The sequence below is a fragment of the Anas platyrhynchos genome, chromosome 20, assembly GCF_047663525.1.
Source record: "Anas platyrhynchos isolate ZD024472 breed Pekin duck chromosome 20, IASCAAS_PekinDuck_T2T, whole genome shotgun sequence".
Classification (NCBI taxonomy): Eukaryota; Metazoa; Chordata; class Aves; order Anseriformes; family Anatidae; genus Anas; species Anas platyrhynchos.
Genome location: NC_092606.1, coordinates 10,941,410 through 10,963,869, shown reverse-complemented (window position 1 = coordinate 10,963,869; position 22,460 = coordinate 10,941,410). Strand labels below are relative to the sequence as shown.

The 22,460-nt window shown below is 64.3% G+C and overlaps 6 protein-coding genes across 17 annotated transcripts in view; 3 read left to right on the top strand and 3 right to left on the bottom strand.

Annotated features, from left to right (window-relative positions):
- Positions 1-121, bottom strand: part of MTMR4 (myotubularin related protein 4) — a 53,131-nt gene extending 53,010 nt beyond the window's left edge. The window contains exon 1 of the mRNA XM_027446011.3: positions 8-121. The gene's annotated coding sequence lies outside the window, so the exon portion shown is untranslated. The remainder of the gene's footprint in view (positions 1-7) is intronic.
- On the top strand, positions 12-4,815 carry LOC101789899 (caspase-1). 8 transcript variants are annotated; one of them, XR_011804293.1, is made up of 9 exons: positions 12-552; positions 948-1,220; positions 1,508-1,611; positions 1,842-2,018; positions 2,252-2,486; positions 2,613-2,765; positions 3,503-3,612; positions 3,970-4,128; positions 4,562-4,815. XR_011804293.1 is itself a non-coding variant. In XM_072026142.1 (9 exons), the coding sequence occupies exons 1-8, from the start codon at positions 120-122 to the stop codon at positions 4,060-4,062; spliced, it is 1,503 nt and encodes a 500-aa protein (XP_071882243.1). In that variant the 5' UTR covers positions 12-119; the 3' UTR covers positions 4,063-4,072; positions 4,562-4,815. The 8 variants fall into 8 exon arrangements, 6 of the variants coding, with proteins under 6 accessions (XP_071882243.1, XP_071882242.1, XP_071882244.1 ...); XM_072026142.1 differs by having other exon boundaries at positions 12-477; positions 3,970-4,072; XM_072026141.1 differs by having other exon boundaries at positions 3,970-4,072.
- On the bottom strand, positions 2,729-8,438 carry ABHD11 (abhydrolase domain containing 11). 5 transcript variants are annotated; one of them, XM_072026148.1, is made up of 7 exons: positions 8,365-8,438; positions 7,563-7,698; positions 7,278-7,451; positions 6,854-7,024; positions 6,392-6,573; positions 5,307-5,428; positions 2,729-4,905 (listed from the first exon to the last, which is right to left on the bottom strand). In XM_072026148.1, the coding sequence occupies exons 1-7, from the start codon at positions 8,421-8,423 to the stop codon at positions 4,859-4,861; spliced, it is 891 nt and encodes a 296-aa protein (XP_071882249.1). In that variant the 5' UTR covers positions 8,424-8,438; the 3' UTR covers positions 2,729-4,858. The 5 variants fall into 5 exon arrangements, with proteins under 5 accessions (XP_071882249.1, XP_071882247.1, XP_071882248.1 ...); XM_072026146.1 differs by having other exon boundaries at positions 2,729-5,428; XM_072026147.1 differs by lacking the exon at positions 8,365-8,438 and adding an exon at positions 7,905-8,033 and having other exon boundaries at positions 2,729-5,428.
- A 1,319-nt stretch (positions 8,439-9,757) lies between these two features.
- LOC101790278 (claudin-3) lies at positions 9,758-10,966 on the bottom strand. The gene has a single exon (XM_005015884.5). The coding sequence runs from the start codon at positions 10,856-10,858 to the stop codon at positions 10,214-10,216; it is 645 nt and encodes a 214-aa protein (XP_005015941.2). The 5' UTR covers positions 10,859-10,966; the 3' UTR covers positions 9,758-10,213.
- A 3,167-nt stretch (positions 10,967-14,133) lies between these two features.
- LOC101790465 (claudin-3) lies at positions 14,134-22,378 on the top strand. The gene is made up of 2 exons (XM_072026151.1): positions 14,134-14,288; positions 21,439-22,378. The coding sequence occupies exon 2, from the start codon at positions 21,448-21,450 to the stop codon at positions 22,090-22,092; it is 645 nt and encodes a 214-aa protein (XP_071882252.1). The 5' UTR covers positions 14,134-14,288; positions 21,439-21,447; the 3' UTR covers positions 22,093-22,378.
- LOC101802851 (claudin-4) lies at positions 14,303-19,411 on the top strand. Its single transcript, XM_027445965.3, has one exon. It carries the CDS (start codon positions 17,697-17,699, stop codon positions 18,471-18,473), a length of 777 nt encoding a protein of 258 aa, XP_027301766.1. The 5' UTR covers positions 14,303-17,696; the 3' UTR covers positions 18,474-19,411.
- Positions 22,379-22,460: the final 82 nt, after the last annotated feature.

Genomic DNA, 22,460 nt, shown 5'->3' with positions numbered 1-22,460 from the left:
CCCTCACCTGTGTCGGCGCGCGCCGCTCCCGCCCGTGCCGCGTGCAGCTCCCCGCCCTGCCCCCACCGCCCCGCCCGGCGCCGCCAATCAGCGCCCGGCGCCGCCGGCACGGCCGGCCAATGAGCGAGCGGAACGCGTCCCCGCCCAGCGCCGAGCCGGCCGCCGGGCCCCGCCCCTCTGCTCGCCCGCCAGCCTATCCCGTGACGGGGCGCGGCGCGCGGGGAGGGGCGGGGCGCGGCGCGCGGCGCCCAATGAGAAATCACAGCGCGTCCCCCCGCGGCCAATCAGCGCGCGGCCAGGCCTTCACCTCAGGGCGGGCCGCGCTCGGCCCCCGGGGGCTGCGGGGTCCCGGTGCTGCGGCCGCCTCTGCCTGGCCCGGGGGCTGCTGCCGAGGGCAGGGCCGCGGCCCCCCCCCCCCCCCGAGCCGAGGGGGAGGCGCTGGGCTGCGGGCGGGGCCGTGGGCAGGGCCCTGGGGCTGTGCGCGGCGGGTTCGCGGCCGGGCCGCGGCTGGGCTGGGCGGCGGGGCTCGGGCGGGCCGTGTCAGGGCTCCAGGCAGGAAGCGGGGCGGGAGCGTTTGGGTTTGGGGCGCGTTTGCTTTCGGTTTCCTCAGCCTGAGCGGCTGCAGGGGGATGGCGGGTGAGTGGGGCTCGCCGGGACGGGCCCTGCTGGGCCCGGGGCACCGCAGCGTGCAGGCTGAGGAGCCGGGCGCGGCCCCGTGCCAGGGCTGTGTCCCCCCGGGGCGCTTTCCGTGGCTGTGCGGTAGCAGGAACAGGCGGGGGGCGGCCCGGGAAGCGCCCAGGACTGGTGAAAAAGCTGGGGGGCGGTGGGGACAGCCTCGGGTGGGCGAGGAGGAGCGCTGAGGGAAGAGATGGGAAAGGGGATGGCTGGGGAGGGCGGTGGAGCTGTGGCCTGCGTGGGCTCTGGGTGTTGACGTGGCCACCCTGCAGCCCAGGAGCTGCTGAAGGTGCGCGCGGACTTCGTGGAGCGTGTGCGGAAGCCGCTGATCTCGAAGCTTCTGGATGACCTACTGGCCCACAAGGTGCTGAGCCAGGGAGAAGTGGATGAGGTACAAGAAGGCTATGCAGTGACAGGTGACAAGGCCCGCTGCCTCATTGATGCTGTGCGCCTGAAAGGCTCCAAGGCCAGCCAGATCTTCATCGACAGCCTCAGGAAGCATGATCACGCCTTGGTGGAGCAGCTGGGTCTGGCCACCGGCTCGGGTGAGAGACGCGGGGCTGTGGCCTGCCCCAGCCATGCTGAGGCACTGGGTGCCTCCTGCAGGGTGCTGGAGGGAGACGTGGGAGCAGCTGGGAGTTCCCAGTGTCACTGTGCTGTGGCAGTGGGTCCCCGTTGCCATGCAGCGATGACAAGGCTCTTGGGGGACTGTCCCCTGTGGGACTGAACAGGGACACCTGTGTGGCAGAGCCTGGTTCTGCTTGCCCACTCATGCCCTGTGACAGTCCCTGCTTGTCCTTCCCCGTGTAACCGCGGGAGTTTGTGTTTACAGGGTCCCCTGGTGTGCAGCCCCCCGTTAGCATCCAGGGCCAGCAGTGGATCCGGCAGTGCTCCCTAAGCGAGTACCAGCGCATCCAGGAAGCAGAGGGAAATCAGGTGCTGTGGGTGGAGGAGATGAGAGGAGAGCCGGAGCACAGACCTGCTGCCCACCAGAGTGGGCGAGGGCTACCAAGGGTCCTCCCTGGCCCAGGAGCAGGAGCTCTGGGGTGATCTCCCAGAGAAAGGGAGGTGTGGATGCTGTGTCCGTGGGCCTTCTCCGTGCTTTTCCCAAGAAAATTCCCCTTCATCCACCCACAGCTGAGTGTCACCTCCCTCCCTCCTCACAGATCTATCCCATACTCTTGCCACGGGAGACACGAACCCGTAGGGCTCTGCTCATCTGCAACACAGAGTTTGAGCACCTCAGCCAGCGAGAGGGGGCTGAAGTGGATGTGAAGGAAATGACGAAGCTGCTGGAGGGGCTGGGCTACAGGGTGGACCTCCATGAAAACTTAACTTCCCAGGTAAAGTACTGTACAAAGCAGCTGGCACTGGCCCCACAAATGGTGTGGAGACCCTTGTGTGCAATGGTCACGGGGGGACTCAGAGTAGACGTGGCTTTGGGGGATCTTGGGCACCATGGGAACAACTCACCATGGGAACAACTCTGTCCCTGGCTCCTGTTGACAGCTGGTGCCTGGATCTCCACACAGCTGATTACAGGAGTATGATGCTCCTTCTGCCTTGTGGCTTGCAGGAGATGGCCGTGGTCATGAAGGATTTTGCAGGTCACGAAGATCATTTGACCTCTGACAGCACCTTCCTAGTGTTCATGTCCCACGGACGTAGGACTGGGCTCTGCGGAACCAAGAGCAGAGATGAGACCACAGACATCCTTTCCCTTGACACCATATATGAGAACTTCAACAACAAGCACTGCAAGGCACTGATTGGCAAACCCAAGGTGGTTATTATCCAGTCCTGCCGTGGAGGTGAGTTCCCACTATGGGGTGCCTGTCAGGTGAGCAAGCCAGACAGGCTCTCCCAGGGCAAGTCTGCCCCAAGCACAGGGTGAGGTTGGGGCACCCCACTACTGATGGCTGGCCCTATCTTCCTAGACAAAAGAGGGTCGGTGCTGGTGTCTGACTCAGCCATCTCCGAGATGCCTGCTCTCAGCTCAGACAGCATGAACACTGTAAAGCTGGAATGTAAAGAAATGAGATTAATTCACCTGGAGAGTGATTTTGCCACTTTATATTCCTCCACACCTGGTAAGCAATTCCTGGGAGATAGTTCTCCTGTCTGAGGGGAGGTGAGGGGGACAGGATTGCCATTCCCCGTGCCATGGGTCTATTCCACACCACCTCCTTGGGGTAGGTTGCCTGGGGGTCCTCGCCATCAGGTGTTCTGGCATGCACTGCTCTGGGGTTGGAGCAGCCTCTGGAGAGGGCAACATGCCCTGGTGCCAGGGTACACGGCTGTGCCAGGCCCTGAGCCCTGTCTGGGTGAGCGGCACCAGGGCTGGAGCTTTGTGCCCTCCTGGCACACTCTGAGCTGGGGCTGCTCTCACCCATGCACTAGGCACCCTGGTGCTGCAGTGCTCCCCAGAAGGGAAGCCTGCCTGGCTGCCTGCCCTCACCCCAGCCTCCTCACCAGCTCTGCCCGCACACCTTCCCCAGCCCATTTATCTCACCACAGCGACTGGCTAGGGACAGCTGTCTCCTGCAGGGAGTCTGGCTCGGTCAGATGGCTCCAGGCCATGCCAGCTGGCACACATCAGGAGTGTGGCTGGCAGCAGGGTGGACAGAGAGGCTTGAGGAGGATATATCCCAGCCAGCCTCCCTGGAATGCTCTGTCCTTTTCCCATTCTTTATCCTGCAGGTCAGATAGGCCAAATACAAATATCCCAGAGAAGGTGACCCTGTTTCCTGCTGTAGCACCCAGTGTTAATCACTGTGGCAGTGGAGAACACCAGGGAAATGACACTTGGCATCTTTTGTCTCCCCAGATACCGTCTCCTGGAGAAACCCAGTAAGAGGCACCATTTTTATCCAGAGACTGGTAGAGCAGTTTCGAAACCATGCCTTTAACAGTGACTTGCAGGAGTTGTTCCGAAAGGTGAGGCTCTGCAGTCAAATGCAGATGCAGCTATGCAGTGGTTAGAGATACTGCTCTGGGAGCAGGGCCCAGCTCCAAGCAGAGCTCTGGCCAGGGCAGGCTGTTCCTCTGCAGGCCTCAGGAGCAAACTCCTGAGGAAAGGGGTCCAGGTGCTCGGGTTTGGCCTGGAAAATCAGCTGGATCTCCAGGGGTATCAGCATCACGCTGTGTGGTGGGTGCGTGAGAACCTGGAGTGTTGGTGCAGCCCATGGCGCCCCTTGTGCCACCAGACACCTTCCTGGGAATGCCTCCTGATTCCCTATGCTGTTCCCATGCTGGGAAGGGGTGTCCTCATTTCTCCCCATTCTCTCACCCCAGGTCCAACGTTCCTTTGAAGACTTCCCTAAGCAGTTGCCAACACAAGAAAGAACTACAATGCTCAGGAAGTTCTATCTCTTCCCAGGCCACTGATCTGCCTGCCGTGAGTATCTTCACCTCACACCTCTACAGCAGCCTTTTCTCTGTGGCCCAAACCTGGTAATCTTGTCAGAGGGCAGGAGCAGGGATAAATTCCCCATCTCTCCTGGCTTCAGACCACACAGCTTAGGCTGTATGTCCAAAGGACACGAGTACTGGTAGTAGGTGCCAGGCACTGGCCTGACTTGTTCCCCATCTCCCAGCTGACTACAGCAGATACGGGCTACCAAAACAACTTCCTTGAGCACCTGTTTCAGGGGTGTCTTGGTCTCATGTTCTCCGATGGGTTTAAAAAAAAAAAGCCACGGACAGAGAAAGTGTTTGAATTTGGGAGTGATACAGCAGAAGGCTCAAACTCAAGGGGAATTCAGCTCCGCTTCAGAGTGATGCACTTAAGGAAAATTTCCTTTTCTGTCCTTGGAGTAAAGGCCAAGAATTGTGTTCTCTGTAGAAACACAATCTCTGAACCAGTTCTTTTTGCCCTCTCCTCTAGGCAACCTCAGACTGGAATAAAATAGTCCATGGTCTCCTCTCCTTTCCTTTTGTGGCCTGCAACCTCTGAGCAAATTCTTGCCAGGGAGCAGCGGATGCCTGTCAGTAGAGCACTGAATGCAAACATGGCAATGGTAAAGAGATGTTAGTCAAGCAGAGCCTGTGGAGCATCTCCCCAGCAGTGACGATCTCCGACAGCCACTTCCACCCTGTCTCTGACTCTACATGTTATCTAATAAAGGGTTTTTAACATCAGACAGTACCTCTTCTTTGCCTCTAGCCTGTGGTGGGTGGATGGTCACCATGGCCGGCAGTAGCTGCTGTTGTGTTGCGTTCCTGCGGCAGCTGTGAGCAAGGTGGGAGGGTGGAAATCAGAGGGGGTGCCCACCCTGAGGGTGGCTGGGCACGTGTTGCCTGGGGCTGCCCTGGAGGCCCACGACTGCTCAGTGTGTATCTGCTCTCTGCACCACTGGGACACCAGGACCCAGGAGCTGGACTTTATGATCCTTGCGGGTCCCTTCCAATTTGGATATTCTATGACAGTGTCTCCTCTAGTCCTCACCCGAGTTGTGCAAGAGCTATGGTTTGTCTTCTCTGGCACAAGGGGATGCAACAACAGAGCTGCCTCATGCCCTGCTGTCCCTCGGCATCTCGAGTTTCTGCCCAGAGTCTGCATGCTCTCCAGGTTTCCATCTCCTTTGGCTGAGTCCCTCGGGAAAGAAAGTGAATGCAAAGCCTTCCCTTACCCAGGCCACCAAGCCCAAAGCAGGGTGGGTGTCCATGTTCCCACTGCTCCTTCCTTGCAGCTCCCCCTTGCAGGCCCACAGCGTCGCCTTTCTCAGGAGGCAGCTCACTCCATGTCCTCACACTGCCTGGAGGTGGAGGAAGGATGTGATTCCCTCTGGGAGCCATGAGGGTTCCTTAAGCCCATGTCTAACACCCCAGCCCCACCAGCATCCCCTCAGGTAAGCCAGAGCCCATTCCTGTGCCCACCACTGCTCCTGTTCTCCTCCATAGCCACACCCAAACTGTTCTCTACCTTGGCATGGAGTCAGGTTTATTGCAAGTTCTGCAGCTCCGCTACCAGGTGGTCTGGCAGTAGGGAAGGAGAAGACTCTCCTGCCTCCTCCTAGTGTCTGAAACACCGCAGTGCAGGCAGGCTGTGGCCTGAGCCAGTGCCACCAGTGTCCCAGAGAGCTTGCAGGAGAACTCAGAGGGATGGGCATGGAAATGTGTCTCAGCTCCAGCTCCATGTGTGCAGGGATGGCAGAAGTCCTAGGACTGCGAAGGGGGCAGCTGGTCCAGGATGAGCCCCTCTGCCCAGAGCCCAGGAGCCCTGCACCACTGCCCAGGGCTCCTCAGGTCTCACACAATGTTTGCAGAAACCCTGGTCCCCAGTGCTACGGTGGGGGCAGGAAATTGAGGACAGCGGTGATGAATTCTTCAAATTTATCTTGATGGACTATGTGACCTGCACCTTCAATGAACTGGATATCTGCCCTGGGAAAGAGGCGCTGGATCTCTGGGTAGTCTTTGGAACTGCAGGACGAGTGAACACGAGATGGGAGCTGTGGTCAGAGGTCTGTCCAAATGTCTGCCCTCACACTCCCCAAGCAGAGGGCTAGCCCAGCTCTGACCACATCTCCCTTCACTGCTAGGAAGGCCTGGGGCTGCCCCCAGGTTCCTCCTCGCTCTCCAGCGTGCTGGTGTCACCGGCTGCTGGAGGCACAGGGCTCACTCCAGGACCTCCCCCCTCCTGGGACTTCCTCGCACCCTCAGCAGCTGCAGAGGATCATGAGGGGTCAAACCACGGACTTCTTTCCAGTCCCACCTGATATAGGGTGAGTTGGATCCTCCCAGAAAGAGTGTAGGGCCAGGGTATGGCTTGTGGAAGACAGGAAAGCTCATGATATCTTCCAAGTGGTGGGAGATGGCCTCCAGGTTCACACGCCAGACGTAGCGGCCCTCCACCTCCACCAGGTTGGTGAGAAGGAACTGCCTCAGCTGCGGGTGCTGCCACAAAAGAGGAATGTGCTGGTGGGTAACACGCTCATCAGTGAGAGCAACGCGCCCTCAGGATGTGCTGGCACCCTGCATTGTCCCCTCCAGCCCACCCCGCAGGCCTCACAGGCTCCGTGTGCCAAGTCCCCCAGTGCCCTGGTGGCCCAGCTGCACAGGCCAGCACCGAGCTAGCAGGAGAGGGAAGAGCCCAGCAGGGACTGTGGTCCTGAAGCCCAGTGTCCCAGGGACAGGCCAGGAGCAGAAGCCCCGTTCCAGCAGAAGGATTTCCCACCTGGACCGCTGGACTCAGCTGACTGTCAGCCAGCTGGCGGGCTGCAGAGCGGGACAGACCAGCCGGGATGTTCACTGACTTCATGGCAGAGATGTAGGCAGAGAACTCGGAGACGAGCGTGGTTGAGACAGGGCTGATGTCTACGGAGATGAGGCGCTCCACCAGGTCTGGCTGGGGACACAAGCGGGGCACATTGGACGCGAGCCGAGCCCTCCCAGCCACACTCTGCGTGGCAGGGCCAGGCGCAGGGCTCCCGGCAAGGCTCCTCGAAGGCTTGCAGCCTCCTCCTGCCCCAGCGCAGAGCTCCGCGTGCCCATCCCCGAGCTCCTTCAGGTGTCACCCCCCACCTCGCGGTCGCCACCCCCTTCCCACAGCGTCCCGCCACCCGGCCCGCTCCCGCCACCGGCCTCAGGCGCCCGCCGACCCGCTGCAAGGCCAGCGCCATGGCCGTCTTGCCGCCCATGCTGTGTCCCAGCACGATGCACTTGGCGATGCCCAGGCGGGCCAGGAGCTGCTGCACGTCCAGGCTCATGGCTTCGTACGTCATCACCGGGCTGTGGGGGCTGCTGCCATGGTTGCGGGCATCCAGCGTCAGCACCTGCCGGGCAGCGCCCCGTCACCCCTGGCACCAGTGCAGGCGGCCACAGCCCCGAGCCCCGGGGCACCGCCGCGGCCTCCCCGTCCCCCCCGTCCCGGGTCCCGGCCTCACCTGGCTGCCGCTGCGTCGTGCCAGTGCGTTGGCCGCTGTCTGCAGGTTGCCGCGGCTGCCGAACAGCCCGTGCAGCAGCACCAGGGGCGGCCGCGGCCCCGCGGGACCCAGCGCCGCGTGGGACAGGGGCACGGCCCTGCGGGGGGGGGGCGTCAGGGCGGGGCAGAGGGGGCGGGGCCTGGAGGGGCGGGGCCGAGAAGGGGCGGGGCCAGGCCCGGGCAGGGGGCGGGGTCACACGGCGAGGGGGCGGGGACAAGCGGGGGGTGCAGCCCCGCCCCTCCTGGCACGGCCCCGCCCCCTCCCTCCCTCCCTCCCTGGCCCCGCGCGCGGCCGGGCCCTTACGTCACGGCGGAGCGGGCGGCGGGCGGCGGCGGGTGGGGGCGGCGGGGCAGCCGGCGCAGCATGGCGGCGGCGGCGGCGGCGGCGGGCGGCGCGCAGGACGTGACGCGCAACCGGCGGCCCCGCCTCCCGCCGCTGCCCGCGCGCGCCCCCTGGCGGCCGGAGGGGGCGGCGGCGCCGTGACTCAGCGCCCGGAGCGGGCCTCGGAGAACGGGGCCGCGTGTGCCAGCGGTGTCACCGGGTGTGTGTCACCGGGTGTCACCGTGTGTGTCACCGTGCACCATGGTGTGCCACCGTGTCCCCCCGTTGTCACCACGTCACACCGCGTGTCCCTGCACACTGCCCGTCCGACGCCCGGCCCCGTGCAGGCAGCTGTCCCCATCCCCGTCCCTGTCCCTGTCCCCGTGGGGCTCCAGCCCCGCCTGGGACCTGTGACCGAGGATGTGCGGTGCTCCCCCCAGACCTCTGCCATCCTGGGGACTCCCCCAGGCCTGCGTGGTGCTGCCGTGCCCTGCTCCCCATGGCGCCCCGAGGGGCCGCGTGCTGTGCTGTGCCGTGCTGTGCTGTGGCAGGACGCAGCACGTGGGTGCACGTCGGTGCCCCGCAGCCACACTCGAGTGATCGGCGGCAGCGCCTCCCCGCACCAGGCATCCCGGCCCCGCAGCGCTGCCTTTGTCGCAGAGCCAGCGAGGGGAGAGCTGACACCGGGGGTGGAACCGGGGGGGGGGCCGCGTCCCTCAAAGGCCTCCTTGTGCTCGCTGCCGGCCTCCGCCTGCAGGCAGCAAGGTCACCGCCTGCCCGCAGGCCCCGCGTGCCAGCGCCCCGCTGTCCCCGGGAGCCCCAGGCCGGCCCCAGCCGGGCTGCTCCGCTCCGCAGCGCGGCCGATCCTTATCGGGGGCCAGGTGGGGCCGGGGAACCGGAGCCGTGCAGGTCGCCGCGGGCTCGGCCTGCCCACGGGGGTGTCGGACCGGGAGTGGCGAAACCGCCTGCTCTGCCCTGCCTCTGGGCAGCGCTTTTCCAAGCGGCGGCTGCAGGACGTCCCCGGTGGGCCGGGGAAGGGCCGAGAGGAGGCAGCAGCCGGCGGCCCCGCGCGGGACGGGGCGATGCACCTGCGGCTTTGTCCCTGCTCGCTGGAGCGTGGCGGGAAGGCGGGGGCCCTGTGGGGCCGAGCCGAGCCGAGCCGTGCCATGCCGCCGGCTGGGAACAGGCGGTACGGGCGGTTGTGCAATGCGGCCTCACCCCAGCCTTTGCTGGGGGGGAAAGAGCCCGTCTTCCCCTCCGGAGAGCCAGACTTTGTACTGAGCGGGCAGGGAGTGTCAGCAGCAGGATGTGAACGGCTGCTTGGGTGTCTGCAGACCCACCCGCTGCCAGCAGTACCCTCAAAAGTGTGTGTGTGGGGGAGAGCAGCCCTCCCCGGGACCACCAGACCCCAGAAGGGCAGTCCCATGGGTTGGGAGGGAGCCAGAGGGGGAGAGAAAGCAAGGAGGGGCTGGGGCACAGGATGGGACTTGGGAGTTGCATGTCCCCAGATCTGGTGCTGTGTGGACGCTGCTGCTCCTGCGGGGCCAGGGGGGGCGTCCCCGGTGACCCCGGTGGGCTCCATTCCCGGTGGGGTGGCTCCTGGCATGGGGACAGCTCTGTGCTCACGCCCCTGTTTGAGAGGACAAAGAGATGGTCCTGGCTGCGGTGGGTTCCTATCCATCCCGGCTCCGGGGCTGGCATTTTCTTCCTTAATTGTGCTAATTAGCTCCACACTTTCAGCCCGTGGGGCTGAAGCTGTTGTCCCGCAGATGGCTCCCACCCCACATGTCCCCCCCTCCATCCAGCTGAGGAGAGCTTCCCCAAGGACACGCAGCTACCAAAACAGGACACGTTTATTGACAAATGTAACTCGTACAGACCACGCGTAACAGGGAGAGAAGGCGCCTGGCCGGCGGGGGGGCCAGGGGGCCGGGGGCTGGCGGGGCAGGGCACAGGGGCACTGCCGCTTCCTCCTGGCGCTCATGCGAAGAGCTCTCCTGGCAACCCGAAACTGGCTCTGTTTACACGAAACCGTCTGTATTTACACAGCCGCCCGCCCGGCTCCCGCTCCCGCGGCCCAGCCCTGACCCCAGGACCTCTCCCGTTGCCCCCCCCCCATCGCCCCCCACCTCTGCCCACTCTCGCCGGGGTCGGGGTGCCCTCGGGGACGGGGTCTCTCCCCGGCCCGCGGGGCGGAGGGTCCCTGGTGGCACCGATCCCGCCGGACGGGGCTGGAGGTGGGGGTGCGGGTGGCCGAGCCCCTCGGGGGGCCGGGGCGGGGAAGTGGGGGCTCACACATAGTTCCTCTTGTCGTAGCTGGTGACGGCGGAGCGTGGGGCGGAGTAGGCCACCTTGCTGGGCGCGTACCTCTCATCTTTGGGGGGGCAGGAGCAGCAGAGCAGGGACCCCCCGAAGAGCAGGAGCGCGGCGGCTGCCCAGCCCACGTAGAGGGACGTGCCCAGCTCCCTCTTCTGCGATTCAAGCACCAGCGGGTTGTAGAAATCCCGGATGATGGTGTTGGCCGACCAGGAGACGGGGATGAGGGTCATGATGCCGGAGAGCAGGAAGATGACGCCGGAGACGATGGTGATCTTGGCCTTGGTGGTCTCGTCCTCCACGCAGCGGGTGCACTGGGCGCCCACGATGGCCACCATCAGGCCCAGCACGGCCAGCACGATGGCCACCACCAGGAGGGCGCGGGCAGCCTGCAGGTCCTGCGGCAGCGCCAACATGGAGTCGTACACCTTGCACTGCATCTGGCCCGTGCTCTGCACCACGCAGTTCATCCACAGCCCTTCCCAGATGATCTGCGCCGTCACGATGTTGTTGCCAATGAAGGCCGACACCCGCCACATGGGCAGCGCGCAGCAGATGATGCTGCACAGCCAGCCCAGCACCGACAGGGTCACCCCACCGATCTCCAGCCCCATAGACATGGTGTCCGGCTCAGCGCGCCCCAGGCGATGGCGGAAAGGAACCCACTGACCGAAACCACCCCGGGCTCCGCTCACCGCTGCAGCCTTGGGGATCGGCTTACACCTGGGTGCACCTGTGCTTATAAGGGCTGGCGGGGCCGGGGCCGGGCTGCGCTCGCTCAGCGCCCGCCCGGGGTGGGGTTTCACCGCCGGACGCTCCTCGCCACTGGCTCGGTCGCAGCGTCCCACACCCTCCCCTTTGTTTGCAGAGATGGCGCTGGCGCAGGGGAGGGAGGGGGAGAAGCCACCTGAGATGGCCACTGCCGGCAGAGGCCTAGTTTCGGGGCGTGGGTCTGGATGGGTGCAATCTGGAGACCACGGCGTGGCACTGGGAAGCCCGGACAAGGAGCTGGATGGGCTGCGGTGCACGTCCATGGGCTCTGAGTGCCAGCCCTGCTGCCCACCCTGCACCTCGGTGCCTTTTGGGGAGCCCACATCCACCACTGCCCCTTCACAACCCTTCCTAAAGGCAGCAGGGCCTGGAAATTCCTGGAAATCCCTCGTCTGTGCTTACATGCTGGACATGGCCATGGCCAGATCCTAGCCCGGGCCCCTATACCAGGCAGCATGACTGATACAGCACGGCATGGGTGGGAGCCGTCACTCCCGCAGCCCAGCCTCTTCAGCAGGGATGCTGTAGGTCACAGTCTGTTGTATTTCTGGAGCACCTTATCAGATCTCACGTTTAACATAGTGTCCAAAAGGAAGGGAGTTTATTTAAGATTACAGCCTTGTTGGGGTTTTTATCCGCTTGCAGATTGCCTCTTATCTCACTGTGGCTCAGTGAGAGCAGGGTGCACTCAGGCACCTTTGCATCACCGTACAAAGTGCAGCCCCTTTGCCTCGCCACAACGCACCCCATGCTGGCAGTCCCCACGCAGCCCCGACCCCACACAGCCCCCGTTTCCACCCATCCCCCTGTCCTGAGCCCCCGATCCCCCTTGTGTAACGTGGGACGTGCTGGGCAGGGTGTGCCCATTGGGATCCCTGGCCAGGTGATAAACCTCTTTACTCATCCTGCTCAAATGTTTTGTCCTTGAAGGAAGCAGACAGAGCACGTAACACTCTGGCAGCGTCACCTCATCCACCTGGCAGGCCTGGCTGAGTAGCAACTGGCGACAGAAAAACAAGGCAGGCACAGGCTGGCTGCCCAGGCGTGGTCGTCCCATGAGCAGTCACATCCTGGGGCTCACTGTCCCCAAAAAGAGCCACCCCAAGGCAGTGGGGTGCTGCTGTGCATGCGGCTCCCCCATCCCTTGCACGGCTGTTTGACCAGAGTGCTGCAGGTATTTCCAGCCCCCCACCCCAGGAATGCGCTTGCCCCCTCCTCTGCAGCTGAGTGAGTGCCCGCGGGCTTGCTCCAGCCTGTTCCTGGCCGCTGCCGAGGGCCCCCCTACAACTCATTAACTACTCAAGAGCGCGGTGCGCAGCGGGTGCTGGCAGCCTGTGCTGCATCACAACCCCCCCCTGCTCCAGTAGCCAGGACCCCAAAGGCAGGGGGCCCTGACCCAGCTGTTTCCCGCAGCACCCCGACACCCCCAGTCTGGCTGGGTCAGCTCCTGCCACCCCACGGCACTCCAGTGGCCTGTGCCTGGGTGCCTCTGGCACTGTGCTGTGCCGTGGCACCCTGTGCCTGACCTCCACCACCCCGTGGCACCCTGACACCCCTTATGCAGCAGGGTCAGCCTGCCACCCCACGGCACCCCACGGCACCCCATGGCGTGCTGGTGTTGGTGGCTGGGCCGGGTACCCGGGGTGCTGGGGGGTTCTGTGCAAGCAGCACGCAAAGGGGCTTGCACCTGGTGAGGTGCTGCTGGGGGGGCCCAGCCCTCGGGGTGACAAAGCACAGCACAGACGGGCATGTCCCTGGGCAGGTGGCAGTGGTGACAGGGCTGGGGTACCCCGGGGACACACAGCCAGGTGCTGGCAGTGCAAAGCTCTGCCGGCTGCGGCCCCGGCACGCAGGGGTGCACAGGTGCAGGCTGCGCGGGGGACAATGCACACACACCCAAACACACGCACCCCCTGCTGGCTGGGATGCACAGACACATGGCTGCACAGACAGACGGACACACAGAGGCAGACAGACAGACACGGACAGACAAAGGCACACACACACACAAAGCCACAGACAGACGGATGGACGCAGAGGTACACAAGCACATGCGCAGACAGACACGCACAGGTACACACACAGACACAGAATCACAAACACCCTGACACTCAGACGTGCTCACATGGGTGCTTGCACACCTGTGCACACGCACAGCTACCCTCACAAGTGCACGCACCCACAGGGGAATGTGCCCCAGATGCAGCCCTGGGTGCACGCGCCAGACAGCGCAGGCACAACGAGGAGCAGAAGTACTGCCAGGCAGGTGCACGCGCACACACACACATGCGCATGCCGGCAGTGTGTGCGCAAACAAGCACCCAGCGGTGCACGCACGGCTGCGCAGGTGCAGGGGAAACACCTAGGTCAGGGCCGTGGGGCAGGGGGATACCCCTCGCAGAGCTGTGGGGCTGGGGCCACCGGGTCAGGACCGGGGTGACGGATCTCCTGGCCCTGCAATCAGCCCCCACGCGCCGCGCTGCCTCCCCACCTCATCATCCCAAACTGCCCAAAGTACAGGCTGCGCTCACGCTGCGCTGCCGGCCTGGGGCAGTGGTGGCTGCCTGACTCACGGCGGAGGAAGGGGCAAATCACCGGGGTTTCGGGGTGCTGGCCGCCGCACACTTTAGGATGCATTCCTGTGGCAAGGAATTGGCTTGCTGGTGTTTACCCAAAACAGCCGAGGGGGCTGGCATCCCTGTGGGGTCCCAGATGTGCATGAAGCCCCTCTTCTCTCTCCTTGCTGCTGGGAAGTGAGGGGGTGCATCACCCGCAGCGGGTCCCTGTGGTGGGAACAAAGGGGGGACTCATGGTGACATGGGGACGGATGTGACCCTGAGTGAAGGCCAGACTGAGGGGTGTGTGAGCATCACTGTGGTGGTGGCCCTTCTCCACAAGCACCTACACTGGCAGGGGGACAGCCACCGCAGGTGGCCCAGGGGACCTGTCCCCATTCCTGTCCCCATGTGTATCTCGCACTGGACAGGAGCTCCAGCTGCCGCAGGGCGGGTGACAGCAGGAGGTGACAGCAGAAACTGCCCCTGGCACTGCGGGGCCGCATCCCGCTCACGTGCGCGGTGCGGCCAGCGCGGGGCTTGGGGTGTTCCCCCTGGTTGTGGTCGCGGCGGGGCCGGCGCCTTTCCCCCCGGGGCAGCGGTGCTGGGGCGGTGAGTGCTGCCTCGCCTGCTTATATTTCAGGCGCGGGGCTGCAGGATCTGCCCCGGCCAGGGCACACAGGCGTCCCATTGTTGAAGCCCCTTCGGCGGCGGCGGGGAGCAGGTAAGGCGGCTCCAGCATCAATGGCAGCTCTGTCTGGCGGCGGGGCGGGGACGGGGCTGCCGGCAGCACCGCACGCAGGGTGCCGGGGCCGCGGGGCACTGGCCGGTGGGGCCTGGCAGGGGGCTGGTGGCACGCCCCAGCCACCCTGAATCGCAGCACACCCGGGACACCCCCACCCCTATGGGCTCTGAGCGGTTCCTTGTCTTGCCCAGGCTTTGCTGAGGGCACGACCCCCCCCCAGACATCACCCATGTGCGGACCCCCCCTTACACCTGCCATGCCACATCAGAGGTGTCCCCTTCCCAGCACATGACGGTCAGCTCACACGTCCCTTTGACTTGCCAGTGCTTTTGCCCATTTTTGGCTGCTTTTTTTGCTCAGCGAACGCATAGGGATTTTATTTTCTCAGTGACTCGAGACTAAAGGTCCTGTTTCTGGCCACAGCTCCCTTGCACGGTGCTTTCCATGAGCATCTGTCTGGGCTGTGTGAGTTAATAAACCTTTGCTTTCAGGTAGAGGAAAACAACCTTACTCTGCACATTGCAGTCGGTCAGGGAGTTTATGTCAGGCAAGAACTTTTTGGGAACATTGAGTCTCCAATGAGCGTGGCGGCATGTGGGTAACTAATCCCTCGCCGCCCCGTGTGCGCCCTGGGGAGAGGCTGCTCAGCTCTGCGCCAGCTCCGCTGCAGCTCCCGGCCCTGCCCGGCTCCCCTCCGCCTGTCTTTTTGGGATCTCAAGGTATTTGTGGTGCTGGTGCGGCGAGGTCTTGCACTGGGAGTGAATGCGGTGGCAAGGGAGAGGGGGAATTGCTACGCGTGATCCACACAGGGACATCTGCCAGTCCTGTCCCTGCAGGGTGTCCTCTGCCTGGCACAAGGTCAGGGACTGTGCCAGTCCCTCTGTGCCACCAGCGCCGAGCATTGCAGTGACTGCAGGTTTAATGCCTGGTCCCCTGTCCCTGCCCCAAGGTGACCGCACGGGGATGCAGCACGTCTCTGTCCTGCCGCAGCAAGGGGGATCCATGGGGAGCGTTTTGTAAGCCACCATGGGAGGTGAGCTCTGCCCTCTCCAAGCCCTTTGGGGTGCACTGGAATGAGGACAGCAGCTCAGTCCTCCCTGACCTGCGAATCCCATGGGATTCGGGGCAAGGCAACCACACTCAATTGGTGCCAGGCAAAACCCCAGGACGGACTGAGCACCCCGTTTTGGTGTGGAGGAGTTCCCTGAAGTCCAGCTAGGCTGTGTCCCCAGTCGGGTGGCATCCTCTGGCGCAGTGTGAGGTGGGACACTGCTGCAGGGGTCAGCTCCGCTGCTCCCCGCTGAGCCCTGTGTCCATGTGTCCTGCTGGCCCCCGCGGCAGTGCTGGGGACACGGGGCTGGCTGTGTTGGCTGGGGGACGTGAGGAAGGGCACGAGGGCTGTTTCTTGGTGACAGACACCATTTTGAGGACATGTCACATTCTGGCTTTAATTACAGTAATCAGCTGTCAAACGGCCACGCTGGCGCCTGCTTTAGCTCCACGGGTGAGGGCGAGCTGCCCCGTGCCTGTCTCAGTGCAGGCGCTGGATGCGCTGAGCGTGGCAATGTCCCGCTCCCCACCTTGCCATTTGTCCCCAGCCTGGAGGCACCTGTGGGGACACGTCCCACATGGGCCAAGGTTGTGCAATGAGGTGTGTGCATGCATGTGTGTGCGCCTGCCTCCAACCCCAAATGACGGTGTGGTTAGAGCAGCCGGCTGGGCAGCGAAGCCACATCCAGCCTGGGGCAGGATTCGGCCCTGGTGCTGCATCCCTGGAAGGGTGCCCCGGCCGGGGGATGCTCTGGTCCCTGCCGCCGCCCCGCTGATTAAAGGGAGCCCTGACCGTGGCGCTCGGCCCTTTGGCTCGTGGGTGGGTGCTCTGGTATGCCAGCAATGTGGGTGCTCCAGATGGACAGACAGACACGGGAGCACCCCGGAGCAGCCCAGCATCTGAGTGGCTCCCCTGAAACAGCACAGGGATCGGACGGGGGCTCTGCAGCGAGACCCAAGTGTCCCTGAGTGCCTGGGCTCTGCCCTGCCTGCATGGACACCTGTGTCCCCAGCCACAGTGCTGGTGGCATCCTCGTGGCACCACTCTGCATGGACCACAAGGCTGCTGTCACCTCCTGGCCATGGCCACGGCTCGTCCCATCGTGAGTGGGGCTGTGTGGTAGAGCAGGAGCCTTCTCCATACAAGAGCCCAGAAACGCCCCAGCATGGTCAGAGGTGGCTCAAGAGCCCATCATGCTGAACAATTAGCACAAGCAATTATATCATATCGGCAAACCACCATCCTGCTTCTTGGCAGGTTAGAGGATGCAGCACCCGGTGGGGGCTGGCTCTTCCACCCCCAATGCAGCCCCACAGGGCTTTCCTGATACCTTATCCACCCAGTGCCTGTGTGCTTGGAAAAACAAAGATAGTCTCAGGCCGTGTTATCTCTCCCAGAGATTAAGCTGGAGAGGGAACGGTGCACTGCCTGCCTGTCTGTCCTTGCAGGCTGTCTGGCTTCAGGCTGTGCCTCTGCACAAGATGGGGGGGACTTTGGAGGGGACAGGCAGGAGATGTGTGCAGGGGCTGGGGATAAAAAGGGGGGAGGTCAGGCAGAGCCCAAAGTATTGGTGTCCACCGGTGGGCACAGCTGGCTGTGCCAAAATGCCCCCAGCACCATGTGGCCTTCTGTGCTCAGCACCCCAGTCTCCACTCGGTGCCACCGTGGCACCCAGGCACTTTGGGGTGGTTGCAGAATGATGCTGGCATCTCGGTACCGTGTGCCTGGTCCAGCTAAGCCCAGGCTGGGGCCAGGGGCTGCTATGTGAATGTCAGCTGTGGGACAGTGATCAGGGTTTTGGGGTCTGCCCCTTGCCTCGCCCCAGGCAGCGCCATCTCTGCTCCGCGGCAAGCCAGCAGCAGCTCCGACCGGTTTGTGGGTCTCGGCGGTGGGCGGTGGCACCTCCTGCCTGAGGCCAAATGGAGGGATGGGAAGCGCTCATCAGACGCCAAGGAACAAACAAGAGCCGCTTGTGCCCTGCCCGGCGCGGAGCCCAGCAGCAGGGCTGGCACAGCTGCTGCTCCCTGGCATGGGGCCTATGGCAGACAGGGGCAGGAGCAGCCACTGGGGGGAAACTGGGGCACAGACGTGTGGAGGCATCCATCCTGGTCATGTAGAAGAAGGGGCCGGGAGTGACGGTGGAGAAATCCCCATCCCGGATGCTGTCTATTCCCCTACAGCACCCCAGGCTGAGCTGCAGGGCCAGCTCCGGCCCTACCTGGGCATCTCCCCGTCTGCCCACGGGCAGCATGTGGCTGCGATCCTGCACCTGGGTGGCCTCATCCTGGCCACCGTGGGAGCAGCAGGGATATTAGGTGTCATGGCTGTGGGGAGAAATGCGAGAGGAGGAATCCCGGGAAACTGGTTTTACCCCTTCGTCCGGTGCCGGCGGGATGGCTCCTCCCTCGGCGAGGGCATATAACGCCCGCCATGGTCCTGGCGGGCGGCACTGCGCGGCGGCAGCAGGCACGCGCCGGCGAGCGATGGCCTCCATGGGGCTGCAGGTGCTGGGCATCGCTCTGTCCGTCATCGGCTGGCTGGCCTCCATCCTCTGCTGCGCGCTGCCCATGTGGCGGGAGACGGCTTTTGTGGGCAACAACATCGTGGTGGCGCAGATCATCTGGGAAGGGCTGTGGATGAACTGCGTGGTGCAGAGCACGGGGCAGATGCAGTGCCGGGTGTACGACTCCCTGCTGGCGCTGCCGCAGGACCTGCAGGCCGCCCGCGCGCTGGTGGTGGTGGCCATCGTGCTGGCCGTGCTGGGCACCCTGCTCGCTGTTGCTGGCGGCAAGTGCACCAACTGCGTGGAGGACGAGACCGCCAAGGCCAAGGTCATGATCCTCTCCGGGGTCACCTTCATCATCGCCGGTGTGCTGATCCTCATCCCCATCTCTTGGTCGGCCAACTCCATCATCCGGGACTTCTACAACCCGCTGGTTGCCGAGTCCCAGAAGCGGGACCTGGGCTCGTCCCTCTACGTGGGCTGGGCGGCCTCCGCACTGCTGCTGCTGGGGGGGGGCATCCTGTGCTGCACCTGCCCGCCGCGGGGCGAGAAGCCCTACTCTGCCAAGTACACGGCGTCCCGCTCGCTGCCGGCCAGCAACTACGTCTAGGAGCCGCTCCCAGCACCCCGCACGCGTCCTGGCGCCTCTCCCACCCGGACCCACCGCCGCCCTGCTGCGCCCACCCAGCCGCCACGGGTGAATCCTGGGGGGGATGCCCCCAGGGCACCCCACGGCCCCACGGGGGTCTGGGTTGGGGCCGGGTGCCGGGGTGGTGCGGAGGGGCCGGTGTGAGGGAGGGCAGACAGAGCGGTGTGAGGGGAGGGCAGACAGAGCTGCCTTTGTTCGCCTGTGGATTGAAGCTGGTTCTTTAATCCCGTCTGGGACGGGGAACAAAACGCTGCTGTCCTGGCTGCCTGCCCCGCTCCCCCCCGCGGCTCGGGGGCACCTGCAGCATCTCCTTGGTGAAGGAGCCCCGGCTGCCGGTATCGGGGTGTGCCGTGCCGTGACACGGCCCTGAGCGCTGCGGGGTGCCCGTCCCGCGGGTGACACACAACTCCGGCTCTGGCCGGGGGACTCACCCAAACGCCACTGCGAAGTCCGGGAAAACCCCAGGACGTGTCCTTAGATCACCACGGGGCAGCGAGGACAGCAAACCCATCCCACGTGGTCAGGGGACGTGGTGACTCAGCAAACCCCGGCACGGTCTTGAGGGGTGGCTGGGGTGCTCTGACCCCCTGTGCCTTGTAGTTTTACTTTGACCTACTTTCAGCATTTTTGTGTAGCTCTATGTGCGTGGAATTTCTCTCGGCAGCTCCCCGGGGCGCGGGCATCATTATCCTGGGAGTGGGAAGGCAGCGGCTGGGCTGGGAGAACCGGTCGGGGAGGCGGGAGGGGAGCGGGCGGTGCGCGGGGCTCTGCACCGGGCTTCTCACCCCTGCTGTGGGGCAGGAGCCGGGGTGGCCCGGGGGGGGCTCACGGCACCCCTGGCTGTGGCAGTGCCTGCTCCCGTGTCGCAGCCATCCCACATTAAACGGCAGCTGCTCGGACCCCGCTGTGCTCCGTTGTCTTTATCCTCTGGCCTCAGTGGCGGGGCAGCCTGTGGGGCCTCCACTGTGGACCCCACATCTGGAGAACACTAGCCTCAAACACCCCAAAATCTGCTCTCCAGAGGGACAGCGCCAGCCTCCCCCGGGCTGGGGCCTGGGGCCAGCCGCTCTCTTCGCCCCTGGTCCAGCCTTGGCCTCCCTGCCACGGCCGTGTTCCCCTCCTGGGCCACCGGGAGACCCCTGGAGGTGACAGCGGGTGCCTCGAAGGTGAGATGCCTTCACGGCGCCAGGCGTGGCAGCGGGGCCGCCCCACGCTATTGCAGGGCCCCAGGCATCGGGACCGGCACCAGCGCTGCTCCTGCCCGACCGGCCGTGCCGAGCAGGAAGGAGGTGGCGGGCGCCAGCTGGGACGTGGGATGGCGGGAGGGGTGTGCTGGCACGGCCCCGCGCCCCGGGGCCACCCGAGAGCACCTGGGGCCGGCGTGGGTGACACCGGGTGTTTTGCCTGTTTGTCTTCCAGCATTGAAACCCTGCCGGTGCTTGGCCGGCCTGTGGCCAGCCCTGGGAACGTTGTGTGTGTGCACTCAGAGTGCATGGGGACAACACGTGCTGCCCACCATGGGGGCTCCCGAGCTGTGGGGCTCTGGGTGCTCCTTGGGTTTGGAGGCTTTGAGAGCTCCTGGTTCGTGCCCATCCTTTGCTGGGAGGGGGGATGGAAGTGGGGAGCCCAAACGCTCCCACAGAGCTGGGAATGGCAGTGGATGGGCAGGAATGGTAGCGCTATGGTCACTGTGAGTCCCTGGTGCAGACATCCATGGGGATGGTGACACTTGCTGGAGCCGCCCCACCAGCCTGGGACCCACTGGCTGCAGAGGTCACCTAGGATGGCTTCCCATCATCCCAACCCCTGGCCTCTTCCATTTTCTGGGAGAAAGGGACTTTATTTTCAGCCTAAAAGGCCTAACGTAGAGCCCCAGCTCGGCAAGGTGCCTGCCACAGCTGGGGTGCCAATGGGTGAGAGGTCCGGGGAAGGACGGAAGCACAGGTGTGCAGGAGAGGCCACAGAAACCGAAACCAGGACTGGAGAAACTGCGGTGAAACCTCCAACAGCCTCAGGGTGTGCCAGGCACAGCCGATACCTGCTGCCACGCCGGGACCATAAAAACTCGGCTGCTCCTGGCTGCCAAGCACGGGTCCCGGCCCCTGGCGGGGAGGTGCAGGCAGCCCAGGGTCTGCTCCACGTGGGGCCGAGCAGTGATTTGGGATGAGCCCAGGGACCATGGCATGGTACAGTGGTTGGTGCCCCTGGTGTCCCCTATCCAGGGAGCAGCACCCCCTCTATCCAGCTGTCCATGGTGCCCCACTCTGTAGTCAGCTGTGAGGGTTTGACCAGCCCCAGTTCATCCCTGGGCTCCCTGTGCTGCTTGTCTGGAGAAAAAGGGGCCGGTATCTCTGAAAGTGCTGAGCCCTGCAGTCGCTATCAGAGGCAGACCTGGGCTCGCGCCCATTCCCAGCACCCCAGACGGGAAGCCCCAGGTCCAAAGGTTGCTGAGGGCAGAGTGAAGCCTGTAGGAGGCAGGGCCGGGAGGCGCAGAGCCCTGCGCAGCTGTGGGGTGGGAGCCCTACCCTGATGGGCACAGCGAGCCCCTGTCCTGCTCCCCAAAAGCCTTCCCCCCCATAATGTGCCCTGCACTGGCATGGTTCAGCTGGAATGGGGCAACCACACACGACTGCCTTGTGCTGTGGGGACATTTTGAGTAAAAACACGACTTGCCCAAGCTCCTGCAGCTCAGTCTCCCCATGGCAGTCTGTGTGCCCATGCAGGCCTGCAGCAGTGCTGTCTGCAGCACAAGTGTCCCTGTGCTGCTCTGCAGCAATGCCACATGCAGCGTGTGTGTCCCTGTGCTGGCCTGCAGCCGTCCCCACGTGGATGGGAGCAGGATGCACCCAGCCCAAAGGCACCACCCTTCCCAGCTCTGGCCCGGCTCTGGAACCCCGCATGTGATGGCTGTGCCCTGTCCCCGCAGGTGCTGGCGATGGCGACGATGACGATGCAGCTGGGCGGGCTGGTGCTGGCCGTGCTGGGCTGGCTGGGCTCCATCCTCACCTGTGCCCTGCCCATGTGGAAGGTGACGGCCTTCATCGGCTACAACATCGTGGTGGCCCAGGTCTTCTGGGAAGGGCTGTGGATGAACTGTGTGTATGAGAGCACGGGGCAGATGCAGTGCAAGGTCTATGACTCCCTGCTGGACCTCACCTCCGACCTGCAAGCTGCCCGTGCCCTGGTGGTCACCTCCATCATCGTGGCCTTCTTCGCCCTCCTCACCGCCATCTCGGGTGCCGACTGCACCCGCTGTGTGGAGGACAAGAACTCCAAGACGCGCGTCTCCATCGTGGCAGGTGCCATCTTTGTCCTGGCTGGCATCGTGCTGCTCATCCCCGTGTCCTGGTCCGCCAACAGCATCGTCACCAACTTCTACAACCCTATGGTGCCCGAGGCCCTGAAGAGAGAGCTGGGGGCTGCCCTCTACATCGGCTGGGCCTCCAGTGCCCTCCAGCTCTTCGGCGGGGGCATCCTGTGCTGCTCAGGGCCCCCATCCCAGCGGGATCACTACCCCAGGAAGTACCGAGCGGTGAAGAGCTGCAGCCCCATGGGCTACCCCATGAAAGACTACGTGTGAGCTGCCCATCCTGGGGACAGGCCCGTGGTGCCCAGCCTGTCCGGATCCAGCACCCCCTGCCCACACGCCCCATTCCCACAACAGCTGAGTCCCCATCCCAGCCCCCCGGCGCTTTGCCCTGTCTGCAGGCTGTGACAATGTGTGGCCCCGTCCCACTGCCAGCCCTGCTCCCCTTGGGTGAGGGGACGGATCCTGCCCACCGCCCCCAGGATGCAGGCAGGGGCTGTGTTCGTGCTGGGTGCTGCCGCCTGCTCCCAGCCCCCATAAAGTTCTCGGTGCCACCGAAGCTGCCTGGGCTCATTTCTAACTGCGTTGCAGGGGGACGGTGACAATTCCTGTGGCTCTCACACCCCTGTGGCCAGCTCGGG

Coding starts and splice junctions, on each gene's coding strand:
- LOC101789899 (XM_072026141.1), top strand. CDS start 120: ATGAGCGAGCGGAACGCGTCCCCGCCCAGCGCCGAGCCGGCCGCCGGG. Junction 1,221..1,507: donor GGGTCTGGCCACCGGCTCGG/GTGAGAGACGCG, acceptor TTGTGTTTACAG/GGTCCCCTGGTGTGCAGCCC. Junction 3,613..3,969: donor TGCAGGAGTTGTTCCGAAAG/GTGAGGCTCTGC, acceptor CTCTCACCCCAG/GTCCAACGTTCCTTTGAAGA.
- ABHD11 (XM_072026147.1), bottom strand. CDS start 7,966: ATGCTGCGCCGGCTGCCCCGCCGCCCCCACCCGCCGCCGCCCGCCGCC. Junction 7,025..7,277: donor TGGCGCTGGCCTTGCAGCGG/GTCGGCGGGCGC, acceptor TTGTGTCCCCAG/CCAGACCTGGTGGAGCGCCT. Junction 6,574..6,853: donor AGCTGAGTCCAGCGGTCCAG/GTGGGAAATCCT, acceptor CTTTTGTGGCAG/CACCCGCAGCTGAGGCAGTT.
- LOC101790278 (XM_005015884.5), bottom strand. CDS start 10,858: ATGTCTATGGGGCTGGAGATCGGTGGGGTGACCCTGTCGGTGCTGGGC.
- LOC101802851 (XM_027445965.3), top strand. CDS start 17,697: ATGCGAGAGGAGGAATCCCGGGAAACTGGTTTTACCCCTTCGTCCGGT.
- LOC101790465 (XM_072026151.1), top strand. CDS start 21,448: ATGGCGACGATGACGATGCAGCTGGGCGGGCTGGTGCTGGCCGTGCTG.